At 38.9% G+C, this 25,943-nt stretch overlaps 1 protein-coding gene across 3 annotated transcripts in view; it reads right to left on the bottom strand.

The window, feature by feature from the left end:
* The window catches only part of FNBP1L (formin binding protein 1 like), a 95,983-nt gene that overhangs the window by 24,639 nt on the left and 45,401 nt on the right, over positions 1 to 25,943 (bottom strand). For all 3 annotated transcript variants that reach the window (XM_084851794.1, XM_084851795.1, XM_084851793.1), the window contains exons 3-9: positions 23,054 to 23,107; positions 20,602 to 20,749; positions 18,516 to 18,578; positions 14,178 to 14,282; positions 12,033 to 12,161; positions 5,726 to 5,872; positions 2,903 to 3,106 (exon numbers count right to left, since the gene is read on the bottom strand). In XM_084851794.1, the coding sequence (XP_084707920.1) occupies positions 2,903 to 3,106; positions 5,726 to 5,872; positions 12,033 to 12,161; positions 14,178 to 14,282; positions 18,516 to 18,578; positions 20,602 to 20,749; positions 23,054 to 23,107 (850 nt within the window). The remainder of the gene's footprint in view (positions 1 to 2,902; positions 3,107 to 5,725; positions 5,873 to 12,032; positions 12,162 to 14,177; positions 14,283 to 18,515; positions 18,579 to 20,601; positions 20,750 to 23,053; positions 23,108 to 25,943) is intronic.

The following is a 25,943-nucleotide window of genomic DNA, read 5'->3' as shown; positions in this document are numbered from 1 at the left end:
CACTCATTCCACTACACTTTACTGAGAAAATGATTAAACCCAAATATTTTATTTATATGCTTTGCTGGGTCCTACACTTTGAACATCTGCAAAGGTAGAATAAACTTAGCCCTCATATCACCATTCTTTCATACATCCAGACATTTAATATTTGCTTCCCTTTCCAACCTCTTTGTATATCTTCAGACTGATGTGCTGAAGCTACTTATTTTGAACAGAATTATCAGTTTCTAAAGTTGTATATTATAGATAGGGAGCTGCATGAATGCAAGCTCCACCAACAAACTATAGGGCGGTATCCAACGGGGCATTTACATCCCCAATTCTGTTGCGCCCCACCGATTCCCTTCCAGAAGTGGTGCCTACCGCTTGCAGAATGGAGATTTAGTGCTTCTGGGGGCAACTAGAAACAAGCGAAAACTTGTTTCTGGAATGGGGCAGGTCACCAGAGCTCACATACGTTGTTTGCTTCTTTCGTGGATTTTAGTTCTGCTTTCGATCTTATAGACAGAGACCATCTATGGCAAAAATTATCTGCCACAAATATTGACAGACGGCATTTGTACTTAATACAAATGCTCCACTCTAATATCTCTTTTAGGGTCAGATTAGGGCAAATGGATTGCTCTCTGAAAATATACCAACTGACAGAGGTGTGCATCAGCGATGTCTTCTGGCCCCATTCCTTTTAAATTTTTGTATCAATGACATTGTGCAGGAACTGAATGGTTCGGAATACTTTCGGGTTTTTATTTTGGATGCCAAGTTCTCAGTTCTTTTGTACACCGATGATATTGGTATGATTTCCACCACATTAATTGGGATGCAGAGGTTATTGACCAAATTCTTGCACAAAAGAGCACCTATTAATAAATTATACAAAGACAAAAGTGGTTGTGTTTGGGAAGAAAAAAACCCTATACATGGAAACTGGATAATAAGCCCATTGAACAGTAGCATAATTTTAAATATTTGGGTCTTGAGCTTAATGCTCAGCTTTCATGGAAACCTCATTTGAAGGCAGTTAAATTGAAATCTTCCCAATCTATAAAGTCCCAGATGCGTTTTCTTAAATTTCAAGGAGGGAGTTTGGTTGCTCCGGCAGTTGAGATATTTCTGAAGAAGGTATGCCCCCAACTTTTATATGGTGCAGAGATATGGGTCTATACTAATGTTTCCATCTTAGAGGTGGTGCAAAATTCCTTTATGAGATTCGTGCTAAGGCATACCTATTCCTTTTCTAAGGGCAGAAACAGGAATCCTCTCCATAGGAATATGTGCTCATCTTGCGCTTGTCCTATACTGGCTGAAGCGGTCTTGGATGAATGATTCCCGCCTGCCAAAAAAAGTCTCTTGGAAGGACTACAAATCCCAATGCAAAGTTCTTGGGTAAATTCTGTAAGACATATCCTACATACTTATATTAGCACAGAAGTTTTACCTGCCTACTCTTCCAGGAGAGTTAAACAGTTGTTCAAAGAACGAATCCATCTATATTCTCAGCGGTGGGATTTCTATACCATCACCCAAATATCATACTCAATTTGGTATCCATTATATAAAACGACATTTGGTTTGGAGCAATACTTTACAATGCTTACTGTGGCTCCTTGAAGAAACTCATTCACAGTTTTAAGATTCCAGTGCACACCCTCTGCTTATCTGGAGGGGAGGTTTGACAATACCCTACCTCATTTATGACTCTGCATCTGTGAGTCTGGCGAAGTTGAGGATATTGAACACTATTTACCTCACTGCCATTTACATGAGTCCCCAAGATATAAATTTCTCCACCATATCCTTTGTTTTCTGTCAAATAGACCTCCCTTGGATCAGGTTTGTATATTGCTTGCAGGCAACAATGTATATATGTTACCACTCAGGTTGCAAAATTTGCCCTGGCTGCCAGAAAATTAAGAGCCAGGCATCATACTGTACCCTCTTATAAATCTAGGGGGAAGGACTTTGCCGCTGTTACTTTAGAGGGAAAGCAAGACACATACATGTCATTTTAACTATTCTTTGTGTATTTTTTAACTGGGTTTTTATTGCATTTTATCCTGTGTGTTTTTTAAATTGTGATGGCCTGTGGCTTTGAACAATAAAGATTTATTCAATAAGGGAGCTCTGTCGACCTGTCCCAATCCAGAAATGAGCGTTTCCACTCATTTGAGGGCTTTCTCTAGGAAGTGGTAAATCTCCATTTAATCTCCATTGTGCAAGCGGCGGTCCCGCTTGTGCAATGGGTTTGGCAGGACCCACGGCTTCCACGACAGTGGGGCACAACAGAATCGGCATAAGGGCCCTATTAGACACTGCCATAAAAATGCTGAAATCGCATCATTGAAAGGTTACATTCTACAAACTCATGAAGCTCAACTGATTTGATCTCCTTCCAGCTCCGGCACAGCAGCAAATTCCCAACAAATACAAGCAATACCTGGATGACAGAATACAGCACGGACCAACAGTCTAGCAACAACCACAGAAGTTGCTATAATTGGTCAGTACAGTTACAGCAGTTTCTGGCCACAACTGTGCTTGAGCATGGATGTAACATGTTGTGGATCCTGGCCAATTACTGCTGTGATTGCTCCAACCAGTTACAGCAGTTCTGGTAGCTGTGCGGTATTTCATTGCCCAGATGTGCCTCAGGTTTGCTGGGATTTGGCTATTGGACCAGCAAGCGGGGAGACAAAAGGGTTCATAATAGCACAGTGGGGCTAAAGAAATGAATTTCCAAAACAGACAGTTTGGCCAGTACAAACGATGCATAAATAAGTCCTTTCAAATTATATATGACATTATAATAGTGTTTATTAGTTTGTTCCAAAGGACAACTGACCTTTGAACCACAAAACCCGAGTGTGTTTTCATCTGAAAAACGTTTACATATTTTTACCTTTGGTTTTTTTCCAAAAAGCCACAGTTTGCCCTTAGCCTTGCCCACAGTGGTTTTTGCATCGATTTTCATCCCTTCTTGCTTTGGTGTACTGATTGTTCCATCAGAAACAGTCCTGTAAATATGCTGACTGTAATCTTCAAATGGAAAGTCTCCAGGAGGTTCAAAACCAGACTTGAAGGAGTCTATTACTGTTTGAGAGTCCTTGATGGAAGAGATACGATGTTTATAATATGATTATACAAGACAACGAATGGCTTAATTGAAGCGATATTTCACAATAAAACAGATGTAAAATTAATGGTTTAGAAGAGACCACCAGAAATTACTGATCTTCCAGAAAGAATTAACTCGCTTTACAGGAATATTTTCCAGGGTCTTTGTTCTGAACAATCATTTAGAGTAGATTTAGACATGATAATGATGTACTGAGAACAGAAACTGAAATTCTTCTGTTCTTCGTATTTCTTCCCATCCTAGTCATGTCCAAACTGGAACACCTCCACCTCCACCCAGGACATACACAAACTCCCAAGGTGAACAGAGTTTTATCTATGTCCCATGCAAAAAACACTATTTTGTATCAGATGAACATAAGAAGAAACAGGACGCATGAGGCATAGAATCAGTGTTGGAAGCGGCCATTTAGGCCATCAAGTCCAACCCCCTGCACACTGCAGGAATCCAGTTTAAAGTAGGGATATATGAGAATTTTGCTTCAATTCACAAATCACTTGAAAATGCCCCAGTCACAACCCCAAACACAAACACGTTCTATGAAAAAGCTTGCAAATTCTCGAAGTTGTGTTCATGTTCAGAAAATGCGCAATTTTAAAAATGCACAATTTAAAAAGTGCACACTTAAATTGCGCATTTTTAAAAGTGTGCATTTTAAAAATGCACACTTTAAAAAATTGCTTTTTCATGTTTTAGTCAATGGCAGGAAAGTCAATGTGCACTTTTAAATATACAAACTTTTAAAAATTTAAATTACAAATGCACAATTTTAAAAATGCACAATTTAAAGTGTGCATTTTTGAAGTGCACATTTTCATACTTTAGTCAATGAGGGGAAAGTGTGCACTTTTGAAAAATGCACTTTTCCCATTTGAACATAAAACACAGAACAAGGAATCAGATTCCAAACATTTCAGCTTGGAAGATAACTTCTCTCTTAGTGGATTTTGCCATACCAGTCCTTTTGTCTCTAACCTTGCTTCTCTTCAGCATGAGCCTACTCTACGTTAAAATGTTGACAGCCAAATCAATGCTAAACATTTAAGAACATATAACTTAATTTCATCATCTACTGTATTAGGCAGAAGGCTAACCTATTGCAAGCATACATGTGATGTATATTGTGTAAGCCTATGTGCTTTGTGTACACACACTGATAGGAAAAGGAAAACAGCGTAAAAATGAATGAACTACATAAAAGTAAAACCTCAGAAGGGTAGAGAACTGTTAGCGACAGACCTGGTTTGCACATAACAGTGGCAAATTATGGGTCAATTGACCTACGATCTGCCACAGTTGTGTGCAAAAGGGTCCTTTAAGAAGCTTCAAGAGGTGACACAAATTCCTGAAGAAATGTTTAAATGACTCAAATGTTTAAGAAATGACTCAAGTTTAAGAACAAGGTCTATAAGAATATATTCATACAACCAACAGCAACCAGACCTAACATTCCCTTTGCACAAAATATAAGAAAATTAAAGTATTTAATTATTCAGACAGTATTTACACAATGAAGTAGCCTGAAATGCTTAAAAAGAGAGAAAGAGATAATAGGCTGGAAAAAAACCCTGAAAAAACTAAAATACTGAAATATTTTCATAATCACTAACATTAGGTCTGCACAATTAGGTCTACTCGCAGTCTGCCAGGCAGGTATGGCAGCCCACAAAAGACTTGATCAACCTCCTATTTTTGGTATCTGGTTAGGCCCACATATATTATATAGTTGTGGGGCGGGGGGGGGGGGGCTGTAATCAAGCTCCTGGCGCTGATTGGCTGCATTCAGGTTGATGGGACACAATATTGCACAGGCTTGACCAATATCATTCCTAACTGGGTTATGGCAGGATATTATTACTACTACTACTACTACTACTACTACTACTACTACTACACTTCTATACCACCCCATAGCCGAAGCTCTTGGGGAGGTTTACAATGCTAAAAACAAGGTTATGTCCTTCCCAGAGAGGAGGAACCTTCCAGTTATTTTATGACATTCCTGTACTGCTCAATAGCCAAAGCTCTCTGGGCAGTTCACAAAACACAAGATGATAAAACATAATATAAAACTTTTTAAAGTTTAAAACTACAGTAAAAAAACAAAAGTAGAAACCAGCAGCAGTGTAAAGATTTTAAAAGACAATAACAGATTTAAAAACAAGAGAAAACCAAAAGCTAAAATGCCTGGGAAAATAAGATCTTCACCTGGCATCAAAAAGACCACAACATAAGCACCAGGTGAACCTCTCTGGGAAGTGAACTATATTCTATGAAAGTTTATGCCAGAATAAATGTGTTATTCTTTAAGGTTTCACAACACTGCTGTTTTTTGCTGCAATAGACCTCCATGGCTATTCTCTAAAAATTCTTCCAGTTACAAGGCTTGACTTCAACAGAGAATTTGCTATGGAAAAAAATGCTTGCAGATAACCTTTATCAACAACAGAAGAGTGGTAAAGAGAAAAAATATGGAGGGAAAGGGAAGAGGAGTCATACGACTATGATCCACAATTACTTAGATTTACTTCCGAGGCAATGCATTTAGCACTGAAGTGTCAATCATACAAAACAAACTCAACTTACCCTGCATTCATCAACTGATTTTGCTGCAGCAATCATTCCTTCTAAACATTTTGAGACTATTGGAATAACTTTGCGCTCAGAATCTGCAAATCCCTTGTAACATTCACTAAGTTTGATGGTTCTTCGTTCATCCATTTCTTGAAGATGCTACAATAATAAAGGAGAGCATGGGTATCCTTATGATAATACTATGCAGACAGTCTATATCACAGGTGGGGTCACATTCCTTTTGGGGGAACCTTCCAGGGGCCGCATGGTAGAAAGAGGCGGCCCCTGCAAAAAGTGTACAGGATGAAAGTGGGTGGGACTATCCCACACTCTCATTTTCATACGTACACACACACGCTTCATTAATAACACACCTATTCTCACAGAGATCCAGATTCACACGTAACACCCACACAAAACACACACATTCCCCACCTCCCACACTATCGGGCTTTTAAAAAACCTCCACTGCCCAATGGAGGGTCTCTGAAGGCCTAACTGCAACACCAGGGGCCAATTTTAGAGGCTTTTCCCAAGCATTCCAGGATGGTTAGCCCTCCCCACCCCAACAGCAACATTCCCCCTGCATCCTGATTAGGCTTTTTAAAAGCCTCCATCAGCATTTTTAGAACCTAATTGCTGAGGATGGGGAGCAGAGGGGAGGCAATAGACTGAACTGGGAGGCTTCATGGGCCAGAGGTTCCCTGACCCTGCTCTATATACATTGGGCCACTTTTCCTCCCAATTTTATTTAAAAGCATTACCAGTTTTACAGTTTACTGTCTTGTACCATATTATTAAACAGAGAAAATCTGAAAAAAATTCTAACAGGTTGGACAAATTGTTGAAATTAACTGACAAAATATTAGTAGCCAATCTAGTGATTGGTTTTATTTTTCTTAAACTAAACCAGCTCTGATATTATGTTATTATTATTCTAAATAACTGTCAAGGCTCATTTTTACATCAAAAGAAGACTAATGTTTTATATCAGCTGAAAGCAGACACTTATAGCTGCAAGTTTCTAAATTATTCTGAGACAAATGTTTGCTTGAAAATTTACTCCTGTTTCTGAACTGTCAAAGCTAATAGACTCTACATAATAAAATCTGTTCTGGATGAGAAAAACCCCCAAAGTATTTTCTTATAAACGTTAGAAAACCTTACAAGGACTTCCGGTTGGGACCGATGTCACTCTGGTAGCTTCCCACGGGCCTCTGTGGAAGCTTTCTCAAACAGCTTTTTAAAAGACTGAAAAACCTTTTCATCCCCCCCCCTGGAATGGAAAGGGGGGGCAAGGCAACAGCTCTGGACAACATCTTGGAGAAAGGTAACTCCCACGCGATAGTGGGGGGGCTGGATTCCAGGATTATCTCCCCAGAGCTTTACCAACGCAAAAAGCTGTACTGAGACTCCTATTTTATAGGAGAAAACAGGGCTGAAGTGTTCCATAATAATATATGCTTTAAGAAATATCAACAACCTCTGAGGGATGATTTAAGAAACGTTAACAATATTTGAGAACATCTGAGGACCTGTAAGACTTGTTTGAGAGAAACATGTCTGCGTCGAGAAGAAGAAAGGAGCTGGCATCTACTCCCCCCGCATCCTCAATGTCAAACATGTCGAAGACAGAAGATATAGGGAATTATTTATGCGGATAAAGGCTTTATCTTTGCAATTTACGGAGCAAGTCAAAAGGCTGGATTTAATCCAGAATTCCATCACCGCCCTGCAAGGAGCTGTAGATTTAATTAATACGTCACGGCAAAAAACGGAGACAAAAATTAATGAGTTTGAAAAACAAGTGGCAGGAAATGAAACTACATCACAAATCTGTGTTAAAAATATCTCTGATAGAATCTCTCATCTGGAGGCCGTCAAGAAAAGATCCAGTGTATGGATTATTGGGATTAAAAATCTGCCTAATGTAAAATTGCCTATTTTTGTGGATAAACTTTTGCATGAGATACTCCCTATTTCATCTGATTATTTACTTGATATTGAGCAGGCATTTCGTGTGCCAAATGCTAAAGGGACTGATTACACCATCATAGTTCAATTTGCAAGTCTCCACAAAGAATTATATCCTGCGCTTGGCAAGGGAGGCTGGAAGCCTTTTCTGGAAACAAGATAAAGTTATGTTATTCCCAGACTACATCAAAGAGGTGGCGAATAAAAGAAGGCAATTTATCAGTGCAAAGAATATGGCAAAACAAATGAATTTACAATATTACTTAAAATATCGTGCTACACTTTGTATCGTGTCTGAAGGTCTGATGAAGAAGTTTCGAAATCATGAAATGGCGGAGGCTTGGCTTAATGTAAAAATGCATGAGAATTCTGTTACAACCCCATGAACTGGAATCTTTAAACAAGCTTTGTTAACTGTTTGTGTTTAGTCTATATGACTCAGGCTAATTCAGAAGATAAATTATTATATTTATATTGGTTTATTCTCTTTTCTCTTTTATTTTTTCTTGCTTTTCTTTATATTTTTTATTTTAAAATAGATAATATATCTACTATAAAATTTATTACTGATGGTTGAAGGTTTATATTAAGTTTTATTATATATATATATTTCATTATTATTACTACTACTACTACTACTACTACTACTACTACTACTAATATAGGCTTTTAGGAATGAATTGTAGACCTGTTTCCTTGATATAAGATTGATGATATGATATAGAAATGCAAGGTTGTTTATTAAACTGTAAGATTGTTAAGGTTTTAGATATCGTTTTTAAAACAGAATGGCATTGGAGGCCGGGGGGTGTTGGAGTTTAAACTTAATTTTTTAAGGGGGAGGGAGAGGGGAATTTTTTTCTTCACTTCCTTTCCTCCTCCCTTTCCCCCTTTTTCTCTTTTTTTTCTCTCTTTTTTCTTCTCTCTTTGTTATTGTGGTGTCCTCATCAGAATATTGTACTGTTGGGAAATTGAAGTATTGATTAGGTTGTTGGTAATTTTGATATTGTTTATTTCATTTATAAAAATAAAATAAATAAAAATATATTTAAAAAAAAGAATAGGAACGGGGGGGGGAGAAACCCTTACAAGGAAATTCTGTTCATTTACAGTGCTTTGCATAAACATTCACACACACACACACACCTTTGACTTTTCCACATTTTGTTGTCTTACAACCTGGAATTATAATGAATTTAATTGGCATTTTTACCATTTGATTTAGATAACATACTTAATACTTTGAAGGTGCAAAGTATTTCTATTGTGGCACAAAAGTTAATTAAACAAAAACAAATTGGCATTTGTTGGTTGCATAAGTATTCACCCCCCCCCCCCAAGTCAATACTTGGTAGAAGCACCTTTGGCAGCAATTACAGCTATGAGTCTTTTGGGGTAAGTCTCTACCAGCTTTGAGCATCTACTGCAATTTTTGCCCATTCTTCTTGGCAAAATTCCTCAAGCTCTGTCAGGTTGGATGGGGACCACTGGTAAACAGCAATGTTCAAGTCTTGCCACAGATACTCAATCAGATTGAGGTCTGGGCTTTAATTGGGCCATTCTAAGACATTCAGGTTCTTGTTTTTAAACTCCAGGTTTTTCTCTAGAATTGCCCTGTATTTGGCTCTATCCGTCTTGTCCTCAATCATGACCACTTTCCCAGTCCCTGCCAATGAAAAGTATCCCCACAACATGACGCCGCCACCAACACCATGTTTCACCGTGGGGATGGTGTTCTCAGCGATGAGTGCTGTTGGCTTTGTGCCACACACAACGTTTCGTGGCAAGGCCCAAAAGTTCAATTTTGGTCTCATCAGACCAGAGAATCTTTCCCACTTGATTGCTGTGCCTCCCACATGCCTTTTGGCAAAATCCAAATGAGATTTGATACGGGGGTTTTCCAGCAAAGGCTTTCTTCTCGCCACTCTTCCATAAAGCCCAGCTTTGTAGAGCATCTAGGTGATAGTTGTTTCTCTGACTAATGCCCTCCTTACCTAGTCACTGAGTTTTGGTGGAAGGCTTTGTCTAGGCAGAGTTGCGGTTGTGCCATATTCTTTCCATTTTGTAATAATGGATTTTAATGGTGCTTCGGGGGATATTCATAGTTAGGGATATATTTTTTTTTATAATTCAACCCTGATTGGTGCTTCTCCAGAACGTTATCCTGGACTTGTTTTGATAGCTCCTTGGTCTTCATGATGCTGTTTGTTTAGATATGCTCTCCTACAACCTCTGGGGCCTTCCAGAAACAGGTGTTTTTAATCTGAAATCATGTGACACTTTAATTGCACACAGGTAGACTCCATTCAACTAATTATGTGACTACTGAAGGCAGTTGGTTGCACCAGAGTTTATTTAGAGGTGTCATGGCAAAGAGGGCGAATATTTACGCAATCCAGACTTTTCAGTTTTTTATTTGTAAATTATTTTGTAAAATATGCAGATTTTTCCTCCTCTTGGATATTATGGACCATGTTGTGTAGATCAGTGACAAGAAATCCTAATTAATCCATTTTAATACAGGGCCTTGCAAGTGAATACTTATGCAAGGCCCTGTACGTGGCCCTGTCAATATCTACTTTTATCCAGTTACGGAATAGAACTGGTAACCAAGATGCTGGTGAAAGAAGAAAAATCAAGATGACCTTGTGGGACTTGGTTAAAATCTCAAAAAAGAAACTTGAGGCTGCAGTCCTATGCACATTTTCCTTCCACTGATGTCAGTGAGACTTTCTCCAAGTAGACAAGAATAGGACCCGGTTGTAAGTACAGTGCTAAGGGAAAACTATCACGAAAAAGCGCGAGACAGAACCTTCAAATGGAACCATCACTATCTAGGAAAGTAGCATTAATATACAATACTTTGAAACAGTTTTATAACAGGAACATCTCTGGAATTCCCAAAATAATGAGCTCAAATGAGTGATTACACTCTTTGTACAAGAAACATTGATATAACTAGAATAATTTAGTAGGTCTTTGTTGAACAGCTACCATCTTCCAGTTATAAACATTCAGAGCCTTGCACCTATATCGTACAGGCTTGTCAAACAGCAGAAACAATCCAGCACAGGAAATAATAGTACCCAGCTAATTTGTTTGTTTCAGACACAGGTTACTGAAAATGTAAGAGGACATCCATATGAGCATTTTTGTCCTGATTGTGACTTGCTGATTCACTGCATCTAATGGGGATTGCATTCGTACAAAAACGAGACTGTGGAAAATAGTAAAATCAGTACAGGTAGCAAGTTCACACAAAGGAATGTTGCACGTGCACACACACACACCACATCCCTACAACAACTCTCTCCTTCATTTTGCAGGAACTGTTATTTATTTTATTTAATAGCAATACTTACATACCGCTTGATATAATAAAATCTCTCGGTGGTTACCCACACTTATCTAGTACCAACCCAGTAGCATGCAAGATTCCCTTGAAGGACATAGCCAAACATATACAGTCAATGGACAGAAGATGGTATAGAGTGTATGTAAAAGACCATATTCTACCATATGAATCTGCCCAAATGCCATGTTCATAAACAGAGGATCTCCTCTGGGTCTTCTCACCTTCTGAACTTAGGTGCTGAATGGGAAGAATGTTTTCTCTATTGTCGCACCCCTTATCTGAACTTCCCTCCCACTGAAGCTCACCTGCCATTAGACAAAGTCTTTTTTTTATTTGTGCAGGTCTTCCAGAATGTCAGAACGCTGGTTTTAACATCATGGACAATTTTTTACTGACACTGGTTTTACATTTTTTGTAGTTATTGTTTTACAATTATGCATAAGAGTTCTTTTTCATGGAAGAGTGGCTTATAAATATTTTAAATAAATTAAAATAGACAGAAAATCCTAGATACACATACGAATCTATGGAGCATCCTGAACAAAAGTACACAAATTGAAGTTCCACTGAAATCAATGGAATTTAGGACTAGTAAACATTCACCACAGCCATCAGTAACTAAGGGCACAACTTGTATCTCACAAAATGTAACACGCACAAAATGTTTCTTGATTGTAATACAGCAGTGTATTTTAACTGCTGTTGGAAAATCAAACACGCACATTTAATATGGACACAATCCAAATTTTATTCAAATCCCAAAGATTAAAAGGTAAGTGTGCCTGAGCCATATTTGTAAAGCTGAACCCTATGTTAAGCCAACAATATAAATCCATTAAAACTAGAGAGGAGGGTGCTTGGTAGGGGAAGTGCTTTTTTTTTTTTTTTTAAGTACTTATCGCACTTTCTGGTTTAAATATTTAAGGAACATGTAGCAGCCACTCCACACCCTTCAGTAAATGAAACATTTTATTTAGATGGAACACATACCTTGTAAATTTGAGGAATGACAATATAGAAATGCTTGTGCTGTTCACCATTGAAATTTTGCAGTTGTGCAGCATATTCATTTTTGTTTTCATCAGCCATGTGTGTACGCAGGTTTAATTGCTGCTTTGCCTAATTAGAGAGAAGGAGATCAATACCAAAGGTTTTAAAAAATCTTTTGTTTAAACAAAACCTTACTTAGCAACATGCTCACCATAAGTGAAAATGCCATTACCCTTCATTATCATTGGTGATGTCTTAGTATCCAGTGTTATAGAAATAACTTCTCTTTATAAATACTATAAATATTCATAACCTTTCTCAGCAACTCTAAAAATATTTCCACTAGTGTATCATTATTTAGAGCAAAGCACCTCACTTTTTAGCTGGGCAGTCTATTCTAACACACAATATGCAGGAAATAGAACCCAAAGTATGTGTCTCTCTCCAAGCTACCCTCAAACAATGCATTTAAAAGAGAGACACAATTAAGCAACTGTCATGTACCCATCTAGACAGAGAGACCGTCTCACCCAGGGAACAATCCACTAACACTTCATACAAATCCACTCATTTCAAGAGGCAATGGATATGGCATACAACCCCCAAAAGGAGTATGCGCATGTGTACACACATGCACGCGCACACGCGCACACACACACACACACACATATATATAGAGAGAGAGAGAGCGCACACATATGTGCATGTACACACACACACACACATATAAAAATTGCAGATAGTTACTGTTTCTGCCATTAACGCTTTCCATTATTTTTCCTTTCACCAGTGGCAGCCAACATGATACCTTTTAGAAAACAGCAGGTTAAAAGGTCAGCTCCCTCCCTTCAGACACATGATTTACAAACACTTCCTGGTCACAGAAAGTCATAAGGAAGGGAGTGACTATAGCTTAAGGGGAGAGCATACGCATGCATGCAGAAGGTTCCAGGTTCAATCTCAGGCATCTCCAGGTGGGGCTAGGCAAGAATCCTGCATGAAACCCTGGAGAGCTGCTGCCACTCAGTTTCAACAATACTGGGCTAGATGGACCAATGGTCTGTATAAGGCAGCTTTCTATGTTCCTAAGGTTTGTCACAGATATTGATGAAAAATATGGGTTTAATTCACTCTTGCTCTAGTTACCTTTTGCCCTAGTTCTCCTGTTATCAGCATCATAGGATTAATGTCTACCTATATCTTAGTGAGATTAAAGTAACAATGTCTTAATAAGATGGGAGTCAGTTTAAAAAAGAAGCTATATAGCAGTGGCAGGCAACCTGGAGCCCTCGAAATATTTTGGACTAATGTTCAGATGCATGGCCAATGATCAGGATTTATGGGAGTTGTAGTCCAAAACATTTGAATGGCACTGGCTAACAGGGTAAATCCAACAGCAACTGTCCACTAGCGGAATGTACACAGTTGGCAGAATGAATTCCCCTTCCCCCACTACAGTCCCACCCCCACCCCTACTGCACCCATGAAATCTGAAAGGGGACCATCCAGAACAGATTTGGGGATGAACAGGGAAGGAGAAGTCCCATTGCACAAGCAGAAGTCCACTCATGCAGCACTGGTTGTCATTCAAAGTAATGATCTTCTTTGTAAAATGAAAATAAATAGTATTTTAAAAATAATGGTGTTGGGATAAACAGGGCTGAAAGATGTTAATTATAAGTCTAATTTAAGAAAGCTAACCATCAAATAATAAAATGTAAACATTACCTTATGTCATGAGTTGTTTGTAAAACTTAGATAAAAGTAGGAAATAATTTTAAGATCTACTGTTGAAAATGCTGTAGCAGTTTATCTTGTTTAGTGAGTTAGTCTCATGATATAAGACTGGGCAGTCAGAGAAGGGACAGGATACAGCAGGACTGTTCACCTCACCAAACCTGATTCTAGGACTCCTGGTAGCAGCTGCGGTAAGATTCTGAGATTAAAACTAAATCTCTTAAAAAAAATTTGTTCGCTGTGTTATATGCCTATTCAGAAAATGTGATATCTGAATACAGCCACTGATTCAATACCCCCTTGATACACACATGAGGTTTTCAAAAGATAGCATTTCCCCACAAAATTATGGTGTTCCAATACTGCTATAAGAACAAAAAACTGTTAGCCTTTATAATAATATCTTACTTTCTCAACATCCGCTTTAGTGGCATTGGTATCATTGTCCAGTCTCTCATAACACTGCTGTGCCTTTTCTGCTTCTCTGCACTCCCGCTCAAATTTCTTTTTGCTCTACAATGCAATGACACCATGTTATAGTTACAAATCAATACAAAATGCCATTTTACTTATTTACACCTCCTTACAGTTAAAATTCAGATCCTAGCATTTTATGCTACCCTGAGGGTGCATGCTTAGCTACTATGTCAGAGTAGAGACTAGAAAGCAGCATGTCCCTTTAGGCACTTGAAGAATGTATATATGTCCTTTCTCATTTCTGCTCTCGTTGTGACAGCAGCCCTTCTGCCCCTTATCTGCAAGCTAATTGGATGCTTTCCTGAGATTAAAAAGCATCAACAAAAGGCCGAAGGGGGAAGAGAAAAAAAATACACTAGCTGCACACTGTTGGTTGTAAAATTTATAGTGCAAAAAATGCCTAACTGCTATTCACTGCCCAGTATTGATATGTCTGCACTGAAGGCAGAGCTTCTGTTGCTATGTCATTTATTATTTATTTATTTATTATTAAATTTATTAATCGCCCATCTGGCTGGTCACCCAGCCACTCTGGGCGATGTACAACATACAATAAAACAGTTTAAAACAATAAAATTCTACAATAAAAACATTTCCTAAAATACCCTAACCCACCCCGAATGCCTGCCTGAACAACCACATTTTTAATGCACGACGGAAGCTCATTAAAGAGGGGGCATGACGGAGTTCCCTAGGGAGGGAGTTCCACAGAGTGGGGGCCACCACAGAAAAGGCCCTCTCCCTCATCCCCACCAGTCTAGCTGTCCTGGCTGATGGGACAGACAGAAGGCCATCCGAGGCTGATCTTGTTAAGCGGCCTGTCTGGTGCTGCTGGAGGCGCTCCTTAAGATAGGCTGGGCTGGAACCATATAGGGTTTTAAAGGTCAAAACCAACACCCTGAATTTGGCCCGGTCTCCAGGGTTTCAGACAGGATTCTTTCCTAGCCCTAGCTGGAGATACTGGGGATTGAACTTGGGACCGTCTACATGTAAAGCCTGTGCTCTACCACTGAGCAATGGCTCCATTGCTAAGCACTGAGCCTCCCACATCCTCACTCCATCCTCTTTATTTATTTATTTATTTATTTATTTATTAAATTTATTAATCACCCATCTGGCTGGTCACCCAGCCACTCTGGGCGATGTACAGAATATAATAAAGCAGTTTAAAACAATAAAATTCTACAATAAAAACATTTTCTAAAATACCCTAACCCACCCCAAATGCCTGCCTGAACAACCACGTTTTTAATGCACAGCGGAAGCTCATTAAAGAGGGGGCATGGCGGAGTTCCCTAGGGAGGGAGTTCCACAGAGTGGGGGCCACCACAGAAAAGGCCCTCTCCCTCATCCCCACCAGTCTAGCTGTCCTGGCTGATGGGACAGACAGAAGGCCATCCGAGGCTGATCTTGTTAAGCGGCCTGTCTGGTGCTGCTGGAGGCGCTCCTTAAGATAGGCTGGGCTGGAACCATATAGGGTTTTAAAGGTCAAAACCAACACCCTGAATTTGGCCCGGAAAACAACTGGTAACCAGTACAACTCTTTCAGCACTGGAGTGATGTGATCTCGCCGGCGGCTGCCTTTAATCAGGCGAGCCGCCGCGTTCTGTACCAGCTGCAGTTTCCGAACCGTCTTCAAGGGTAACCCCACGTAGAGCGCATTACAGTAGTCTAAATGAGAGGAGACCAGGGCATGTACTACCGATGGGAGCAGATGGTCGGGAAGGAAGGGGCGCAGCCGCCGTATCAGATGGAGTTGATACAGCGCTGTCCGGCTCACAGCTGACACCTGAGCCTCCATGGACAGCTGGGAGTCCAAAATGACCCCCAGGCTGCGGACCTGGTCTTTCAAGGGTAGCCGTACCCCATTCAACACCAGGTCAACATCCCCCAGCCTCCTCTTGTCTCCTACCAAATGTCATCACACTTTCCCAGCATTTGAACCACAATATTGGATTGCTCCTCTACATAGAGCATCTACTAATATTCCAAGGGCATAGAGAGAGAGGGTCCTCCAGTCTACCATGCACATAGTTCAGTATATGAGGCAGAAGCTCCCTGAAGAGGCCTGTATGCATAATGACCTACTGTAGCCTTCCCCAACCTGATGTCTTCCAGATGTTTTGGACTTCAAACCCCATCAGCCCCAGCCAGCATGGCCAATGGTCGGGAATGCTGGGAGTTGTAGTCCAAAACATCTGACCTAGTGCATACCACTCTTCCTCCTCAAAAAAGGAGAGGAAAGCTTGTGTAAATCAAACCATCACACATACAGAGTGCCTCTGCACAGGATGCCTGTTCTCATGTGGCATGATGTGCACAGTGTAAAAGACACATCATGATGATGCTCCTCCATCACTAAATTAAGAATACTAGCCTGGTATATGATCCAGGCCATTATTGTGCAAGTGTCATGAGCCACAGTGCCCATGACATCCCTAGTAATAATAAACACAACTCCTTCTTGCCAATGCACATCTCCTTTTGTGAGCTTTTAATTCTCTCATTAAAAAACACTGTTTCATGTAATCAGTGTCTGTGCATCCCCCAAATCCCCCACCACCACTTTCTGCTACTGCTACAATTGTGTAGTCATCCCATGCTAGCAAAAAAAGAGTTCAAACAGTAGCAAAGCTAACTCTGCATGCCCCACCATTTAAGGAACATTTATTTTAAAATGAACTTATTTATTTACTGGTTTTGCACTTCTTTTTATTACGTAAAGTTAGCTCTGGAACATTCACCTAACTCTGGCCACTGCCTCCTCCTACACGGCTGTTTCCACGCACCAAGATGTTTCCTCTCATACATGCTAACTGACACTCACTCAGCAACCAAGTTAACTACTTCCCCACCACATTACATGATTGACTGATGGTCTAGTAGGATTGGTAGATGGACCATTTGTTGGTCCTGTAGTTCTTATATTCTTGGAAGCTGTTATATAGTGTGGTAGTTAAGAGCATGCATTACCCAGTAGGTTCCTGATTCAAATTTCAGCTCAGCTCCACTAGGGTTGGAAACAGACAACAGTTTTTAAATGAGCTGAAAGGGGCTTGAGAGAAGTTCCACTTTCCATGAGGTTGTTTTTTTTTCTTTTGTCCCACTATCACCTAGTCAGACAGGTTTTGATGTGGGGAGGGATTAAACCACTACAAAACCCAGCAAAAACTCTTTACCAGAAGTGAAAATGAGATGATGGTTCACACCAAGAGCATTGATCCCTCTTTCAAACTGCCTTCAGCTATTTGACAGAACTATACCATTTCTCTAGTCTAGGTTATCTTAGGCAGGCTATCCTCTCTCTATCTCGGTCTGCCTTCACATCTGAAATATGGGGATACCAGCAAACTGTAAAGACTTGTAGTAAAGTTTACTGAATGTTTATAAACCACGTTGTGTACTGGGGAACAGCACTATATGTTCTTACTATTACTACTACTACTGTTCCTGCTCAGAACACAGTGCTTCAAATGGGCATAGCTCTCCCCAGTAAACATGTTTAGAAGAGAAGAGAAAGAAAAGTCAGGAGCGTATGACTTGGCCCATGGAGAGAAAGTCAGAATCCAACCCATAGTCAACTATTTATTATAGTGTAATCCCACTAACCTCCCTTAAATTACACCAGCATGTGAGGCTAATTAGAAAAAAATAGCCTGAGGCCAATTACAAAGAATACAAATTGCAGGGGGGGGGGCATGCCCCTATGACTGCGGCTCTAAAACTCCTATGATTGAGGCTCTGTCCCATAAAAACATTACTACTTATTGTTATGAAAGGCTTAAAGAGAAGTAAATGAAAACAGAAGTCTGTAGATACAATTCAAGCCTCACAGATGTCACTAGAAAAATGCTCACTGATATAAACTGATCTAGATGGCACCATATATATTTAGATGTTTCATTCTGTTGTATAGGAGGTTGCTCCCAGCAACCACATTAAGAGCTACAGGGCTAGGAGGTATTTTCAATAAATTCTAATATCGCTGAAGTCTAGTCTGTAAATCCATCAAGGCCATAATCCTATAGATAAATGGTTGCTAATTAAGAAATTAGCACTATAATAATTTCTACTATAATGGAAATAAGTATAATTAGCACTATAATGATTACATAGTAATCTATCTTGTCTATTTTAACAATGTAAAAAATGTGATAGCTCTGCAATAAGGAAGTTAACCCACAATTTATTCTTTTTGGTACCAATTGTCTACCAAACTGTACAATCCCAAGGTAAATAGGAAAGGGAGAAAAAAATTAGAAAACTCACATTATCCATCTGTTTCCAACACATGTCAAGATACTGCTGAGCTTTTCGACCCTCTTGAAGGTGCTGGAAAATTATGAACAAGAGGTTTCACCAAAATAAACAAACGCCTCTCATTAAAACCAGTTTTGATAAGGTTTTACTATCTGTATAAAAACATTGTATATTCTTTCCAAAATTGCGGCATTTAGAGCACAATATGATAAGGGGCAGAAAATAATACTGAATCATTACTATCACAGATATTTTTTAATCCAATGTTACAACAAATACATATTTACGTGTTAATATTCATACACATTGCTTCTTCTGGAAAAAAAAAGAAAAGTACTATCCAAAGGAACTTTGTGCAAGTTAAACATAGATGCAGCTGGGGCTTTGTCTTCAGTTTTCACCGCTGCATTCCCCATCGCTGATGAGGCAAGCTGCTTTTAAAACTCAATAGCACCTTCATAATTTTTATCATTATGTAATATTTCTAAAAGAACCTAAAGCGTACTAGCCACTAAACAGCAACGCTTAAATCTACAAGGGCCTTGTTCATGACTTATAAACTGAATAATGTAAATAAAGTTACACCTTGTTGGTTTGTCTGTAGGAGTTGCAGTGGCAAAAGCTCCAGAGAAAGCACTAACTGTACACGCAGTTCTCTTAAATGCATAGCTTTGGACTGTAGTACATCTCTTTTTAATTTTCAAACCAATGCGAGAATTAAAGACAGATATACTGAAATACCTAGGACAACCATGTGTCCTCTTTACAGAGGACAGTCCTCTATTTGAAGGGATGCCCAGTCCAAGTCCGGTTTAAACACAAAGAACCATCAGGAGGAAGAGCTGGGTCTTGGTGGTGCCCATCAATAATACCTGGACAGCAGACTGAACAGGCAGGTACTAAGGATGTATGGGAAATTCATTTCAGTTCAATTTTGATCAGGATTTATCTAGTTCGCACCTCCCAGACCAAACACAGACTCAAACACAATCTGCGGTCGAAGTCCATACATTTCTGAGCTTGTAATGTGATTCGCGGACCAAAAAAATGCAGTTGACAGCAAGCGTACCTTTGAAAAAAACATGCACTTTTGGAAAATGCGCACAAGCACACTTTAATCAATGGGAGAAGAATGTGTACATTTCAAAGATGCACACAGCTGATGTGTACATTTGGGAAAATACACATGAAAATAGGCACAGGTTTTCATGTGAAATGAAAAAGCTCACAATCTGATACGGACTTGAGTTGGAATGGGCTTCAAGATTTAATCTGGAAAACTTTGGCAAGCTCAAGTTTTGCTGATTTGCACATCCCTATCAAGCACACAGGTCACCTGGCCACAGGCTTCTACACTATGGTGAGATGTACTGTATTTCTATGTAAATTATAGTAATTATTTCTACATTTGCATCTATACATATAAATTAGCACATGCCAATTTTATGCAAATCTGTGTCCTCTTTTTTTGGGTTGCATTTCCTCTTTTTTGGAGATTCATAAGTGGCCACCCTAACCATAACAGATAGCACTGAATAGATCATCCACAGAGTAATAAGTATGAAGTTATCTATTTAAACATTTCTGTCCCAGATCTCTATAACCTGAGGCTTACAATCACACACACACACACACCGCAATAAAGATGCAAGCCTATACACACTTAACCTGGAAGTAAATCCCATTGAACTTGATGGTCTTTATTTTTGAGTAGACATGTATAGGATTGCACTTACAAGGCTGCAATCCTAAACACACACTTACTAAGGAATAAGCCACACTGAATAAGCATGCATAGGATTGTGCTGCACAAACATTAACTTATAAAAATAACTTGGCAAACATTCCTTTTATTTAAATGGACTATCTTTTGGTGGTTTAAAAGCATGTAAGCTCTTGAAGTATACTGTGAAAGGATGCAGAACTATGCAACTTGAAGATCTACACAGTGCTACACCAAACACAAGTTGGTCCAACAAAAGAGACTTTTCTAAATTTTTGCTCACCATGGTAACACCAAAACAAATAATTACATAAATTCTACTGGCATTAAATAGCTCAGCAATATATTAGCTAAAAAGAACTCATTCTTTACCATTTTTCTTTCTGTTTTGAGATCGTGGGAATATCTCATCAGTTCGCCATATACCCTATGTCCCAGTTCTTCTGCTACTACTTCTCGCTGTCCTGCGTAGTCATTTAACTCATTAAGGATATTATAAAAGGCTATACATGAGGTAAACCTGACAGGATACAGCAGAAAAAAAGATGTCACATTTATTTCTTTTTAAGTTGTCATGGCTTTTGTTCTACAAAGGCAATAGGAAATACATCACAATCTAGCATGGTATAAACCTTAAGAAAATGAATTGAAGAAAAATATGTACAGCGGAGATGCCCAAAATACACATCTTTTCACACATTCTTTTTAATGGAAAACAGATTTCAAGAGGTGGAAAGAATAAAGAATACTACCTGGAAGGCCCTGCAGTATAGTGGTATCTCCTAAGATGCGAAATGGAAGGACTGAGCTTAAGAATGGACTTAAGTTCCTAGGCTTAGGAACTTGTTGCAGAGATGAATTGCTTGATCTTGAGGGTGGAACATGCCAATCATACCACTCATATGCATCCCGATGGATGATCTACTGAACAAGTTTGCTACCAGCGCTGAAGACAGCTGCCTGTTTGCCTGCTCACCTCTTGGGTTGGAGGGAAAGGTGCCACACTATTGCTGGCACTAAAAAAAAGGGGGGGGGAGTGGGAGGGGAAGAAGGAGGAAGGGAAAAAATAAGGGTAGAAAATGTGTATGGAAGGGGAGAAACAAACAAACAAGTCACTGTATTAAAAAATAGACCTCTCTCATAAACCTGTGGGATGTTTGCCATCTCTTTTAAGCTGTCAGTCTTGAACTCCATATCAGCATCTGGAAGTACTGTTATCCAGGTTTCTTTAGAAGATGTTAAAGTAAAAAAGAGGAACTCACAATTATCTCCCATGAGAAATTTTATAATGTGTTCAGTTTATAAACTTAAATCCTGCCAATGACTGGATGTTTGGATAGAACAGATGATCCCCCAGGTATGTTGCAACCCAGTAATGTTATCTTCCTTTAATGATGGGCTTCATTTTGAGAGAAAAAAATTACTGTACCTCTAAAAAAATCAGACATGGGGCATCCCTGACGAGGGCATCAGAAAAAAGTAGATACTCCTTGTGGAATAACCTGTTTCACTGTTTCTGTCTTAAAGGAGCCAAGATGTCTGAGTCAGTACGTTGAGACAAGGGCACTTCCGAAAAAGGGGGTGGGGAGAGTCTTTGCTATGTTTTCTTATACTGTGCCAAAATACTGCTGGCTAAAGGAAGCACAGAATAGAGAGAAATACACTCCAGATGGTGTTCACTTAAACCCTATAAGGTCACTATAAGGGAAAGCTACACCACACAGCAAGGCAAATTTGGCAAGAATGTATAGCTACACAGAGTACCACTACAGTACTTTTCAATGTACAGCTTCACAAAGGAACCTTGCTTTGGGCACTCAACCCCCTTTTTTTAAACAGGTAGCACTGCCACTGCAAAGTGTCACCATACTTTAAACTGTCTTCTGACCAAAGAAAATTATCAACATTACTGGTGTCTAGCATATGAACAGAATTAAAAAGCAGCAAGAAAGCAATGAATGTTTGTCACAAATGGGAAATGAAGAGGTAAACCTGCTTCTGGGCTTTACCCACTTCAGCTTGCAAGTGGGGGGACTGTATGGTTGGATGATCCTTCCTACAAAATATTATCTCCACATAGAAAACTAGATGTCAGGGGAGAAAGCGTCTAGGCTAGCCTTCTAGATATGTGCAAGGAATGTTTTAATATGGAGACGCATTCAACTGTATTATACCCCACCAGAAATATGTGGTACAGCCCAGAAACATCTTCATTGGCTATATGACAGAACTAAGCCTTAGAGTTCACAGCAAAATCCAAATTATGTGGGCATGCATAATGTCGGGGACTCTCAGAAGAGTAATAAAAAAACTTAAATATCCAACATCCTTTGGAAAGAAGTGCAGATGATTATACTATAGTTGCTCTTTCTAATTTCTGAATACATAGGGTTGTATCCAATGCTACCTTAGTAAAATAAGTATAAGAGGAGTTGTTGTTCCACTAATGCTTGCTCAACCACTAGTGGAGAAACTTGCACAACTATGACAAGCAACAACTAGCCTAATGAAGTTGTAGTAAGTTGTGCAACAGCTAGCGCAAGTGAAATCAAAGTATTGGATTTGAAACTTGCACAAGGATGAAAATCAGGTTTCCGCAATCAGAATTACATCATTCAATACAACCCACAGAAACCAATTGGTGTGTGTTAATTTAAAACCCCAACTCTAATGCAAACGAATATGAATATAATTCAAAAAGGCATACACGTGTGTAGAAGTTTTCAGGATCAGGGCCTCATTCAAACTGTTTACAGAGAATAACAATGATTAAACACAAGAATAGTTTGTTGTTGTCTGGCATTAGAAACCCCACTCATTTTACCTGGGCTCGTCATCTTTGGATGAACGTTTAGGACAGTATTTCTTCACCAGATTTCTGTTAAGGAAAGAAAATATACAGATGTGCTAAAAAAGCAAGTTCTCCAAGTATTTTAAAAGATCAGTCTCAGCCCTGGAGAATAAGGGAACAGTTTATATATCTTTTGTGCAGGGAATTTACACACCTTAATCATTACTCAGATGAAAAACGTGTGATGTAATCATTTCTGTATCTCAGTGCCTCTGTGATTCACCACACTACAATGTTGATTTTCTTAATGAATTTATCAGAAACAAGCACCCAGAAGTACATGCCAAAGACGTAGTTCATGACATAGAAGCAACCACAGTTTATTCTTCTCAGACACCAAAAACAATGGAAACAAAGCTTATTTTCCATTTACAAGATTACAACTTAAGTAGTCATGCAGAAAATGAACCAATCTACAAAAAAATCAAGGTGTGCTGCATATTTTAATATTTATTAGCTTCTTGCCAAATTAGATGAACAATGCCCTTGATATGAATAAACATAAATATGAATGCCAGAATTATCTCTCAAATTCTGTAGGCAGGAGGAGTAAACATTGTTCCATTGCTGAGCAAGTGTGGGAACAAAGCCAAGCTATCTCTACGCAAGATAACTATGGCTAAAACAAAGGCAGAGACAAAAAGTATGTTTTTTTTCCCTATTGACACATTGACAAATTACTTTGTAATTAATAATTACAACAATCTCTTTAGCTGTCTGTTTCCAAAGTGGTAAAAAGATGCTTTGTTTCAGCCAGACAGAACAGGCTGTTCTCCACATGAAGCTGAAGAGCAGCAGCAGCAGAATGACTAGTTTAAAATGTTTTTAAAGAGTTGAGTTCAGAAGAAATTCCAAGGATTCCAGTGGCATCAAATTACTTCACTGCCCACAAATATTCCCACAAAGGAATAATGTATATATTTAATGTTCTTCAGCAGGAAATCTATTTTGTTCCCCAAGTGATACATTAAGGAAATAGAACTAAACTTCTGTACAATCTTCCCTTGGACTACATGGGGTTTATTGTCATATCTTAAAATCCAACTCTCTGTTACTATACTCCTTGGAAATGTAAGTTATATTACATCCAAACACTATAATCTATAGCGAAAGAAAGCTGAAGACGCTAGCAGTGAAAAAATAAAGAAGTATTCAAAACCAGGAAGAGATGATAACAGTAAGAATTTTTCCCCACAAAGGGCAACCATGGAAGAATGTCCTATTTAAACAGTTAATACACTTTTTGTATTGAATGTGCTAGAGGTGATGGGGAGAAGCTGATGAATGTTAATCTGTTGTACAGAGATTTGGGTTCTCAGGCCATGTCTTCAAGAAATATATGCATACATACTCTAGAATACTAGTATATTAAATGCAAATGTGACCGCTTTATATAGGTCACACTCAAAAAGAAGGGTGCAATGCACAGCAATGAACTGAGGAAGATCCACTTCCCTTTTTCCTTATAGGAGCACATTCTATATAAATAGGTTTCTCCTGTGGGGAATGTATTCTTTATTTTATTTAAAATATTTCTTGGCCACCTTTCAGGGCAGAAGCCCTCCCAAGGCGGCTTACAGCAATAAAATACATTAGTCAGCTATGGCAAGTATAAGAATACCTACTGTTGCAGGATTGCACTAGATGGCCCATAAGGTTTTTCCAACCCTATGATTTCATGAATTGCACTTTGCTTAGTCATGGTATATACATGCTAACTAGTTTCCAGAACAATATGGATCTTGGGCTGCTTCCAGGAAAGTCTTTAGTGTGGAATCATCATGGCTTGTTCACTCACATTTTATGGGGGTTCCATGGGATGTTGTCATCCTCCCATGTTTTCCTAGTGCTGCTTCCATCTTTTTTCTTGCTGTAGAAAGTCCAACTGTTTTTAGAAGGACAGAAGAGTAATACTGTCTCCACTAGTGTAGATGCTCTTAGCACTATTCTTCTGTCTCTTTTAAGAGGTGGGTTTATGACAGTCAGTAACCTAATGGGCAGGTGAACTTGTCATAGCTTAGTACACACTGGGCCACCATGTTTATCACCCTTTCTTTTAAGTAGCACTAACTTCATCTTTTAAGTAGAGCGCGCACATGCGCGCGCGCACACCCACGCACACACGCACACACACACACACACACACACACACACATATATATAATAGCAAAATACCACTGTGTCATAGGGCTGTACCCCATAATGTTATAATGCAATATGGGAGAAGTGGAAACCCTTTTCTGTTCACCACCATTTTAGATAGTGATTGGAAAAGTCTCTTTTTAATGTTTTTTTAATTAGTATTATATGGGTACAGAGCTATATCTATATAATGTTATTTTTAATTGTTTATTGAAAGAGTTTATGAGATTAACAGTGGTGACTGGAAAGCCCCCTGCCAATCATATAGATAAGAGATAGATAGGTATAGATATATAGATAAAATTCCACCAAAGGAGTGGTCTTCTGACCATTCAAATGTATAATGAAAATGAACTCTTCCTAACCCACACTTCCATGCTAGGTTGAAAAAGCTGTTTCATTGTTCTTACCCTTCAGACTTGGTAAGCATCTCAGTTGTAAACACACCATTATCAATACTGACCTCCTGGGCTGCTTCACTAAAACAATAATTTTAAAATAGCTCCCAAGAAGCCTCCAGTATCCAATTACAGAGTTAGCAACAAGTGCAAAGAGTTGAAACAATGTCACCACCATTTAACCCTTACAGGCATATACACAAAGCTCACTTTAGCTCACTCAATTCGCAAATCGAAATGTCTGGACTTCTTTGCCGATATATATATATATATATATATATAATATATATTGGCATATATCAGCAAAGACGTCCAGACACATA

The sequence above is a fragment of the Heloderma suspectum genome, chromosome 4, assembly GCF_057233095.1.
Source record: "Heloderma suspectum isolate Gila_16-S chromosome 4, 16-S_ref, whole genome shotgun sequence".
NCBI lineage: Eukaryota > Metazoa > Chordata > Lepidosauria > Squamata > Helodermatidae > Heloderma > Heloderma suspectum.
The sequence above is the reverse complement of the archived record's forward strand: the minus strand, read 5'-3'. Positions and strand labels throughout refer to the sequence as shown.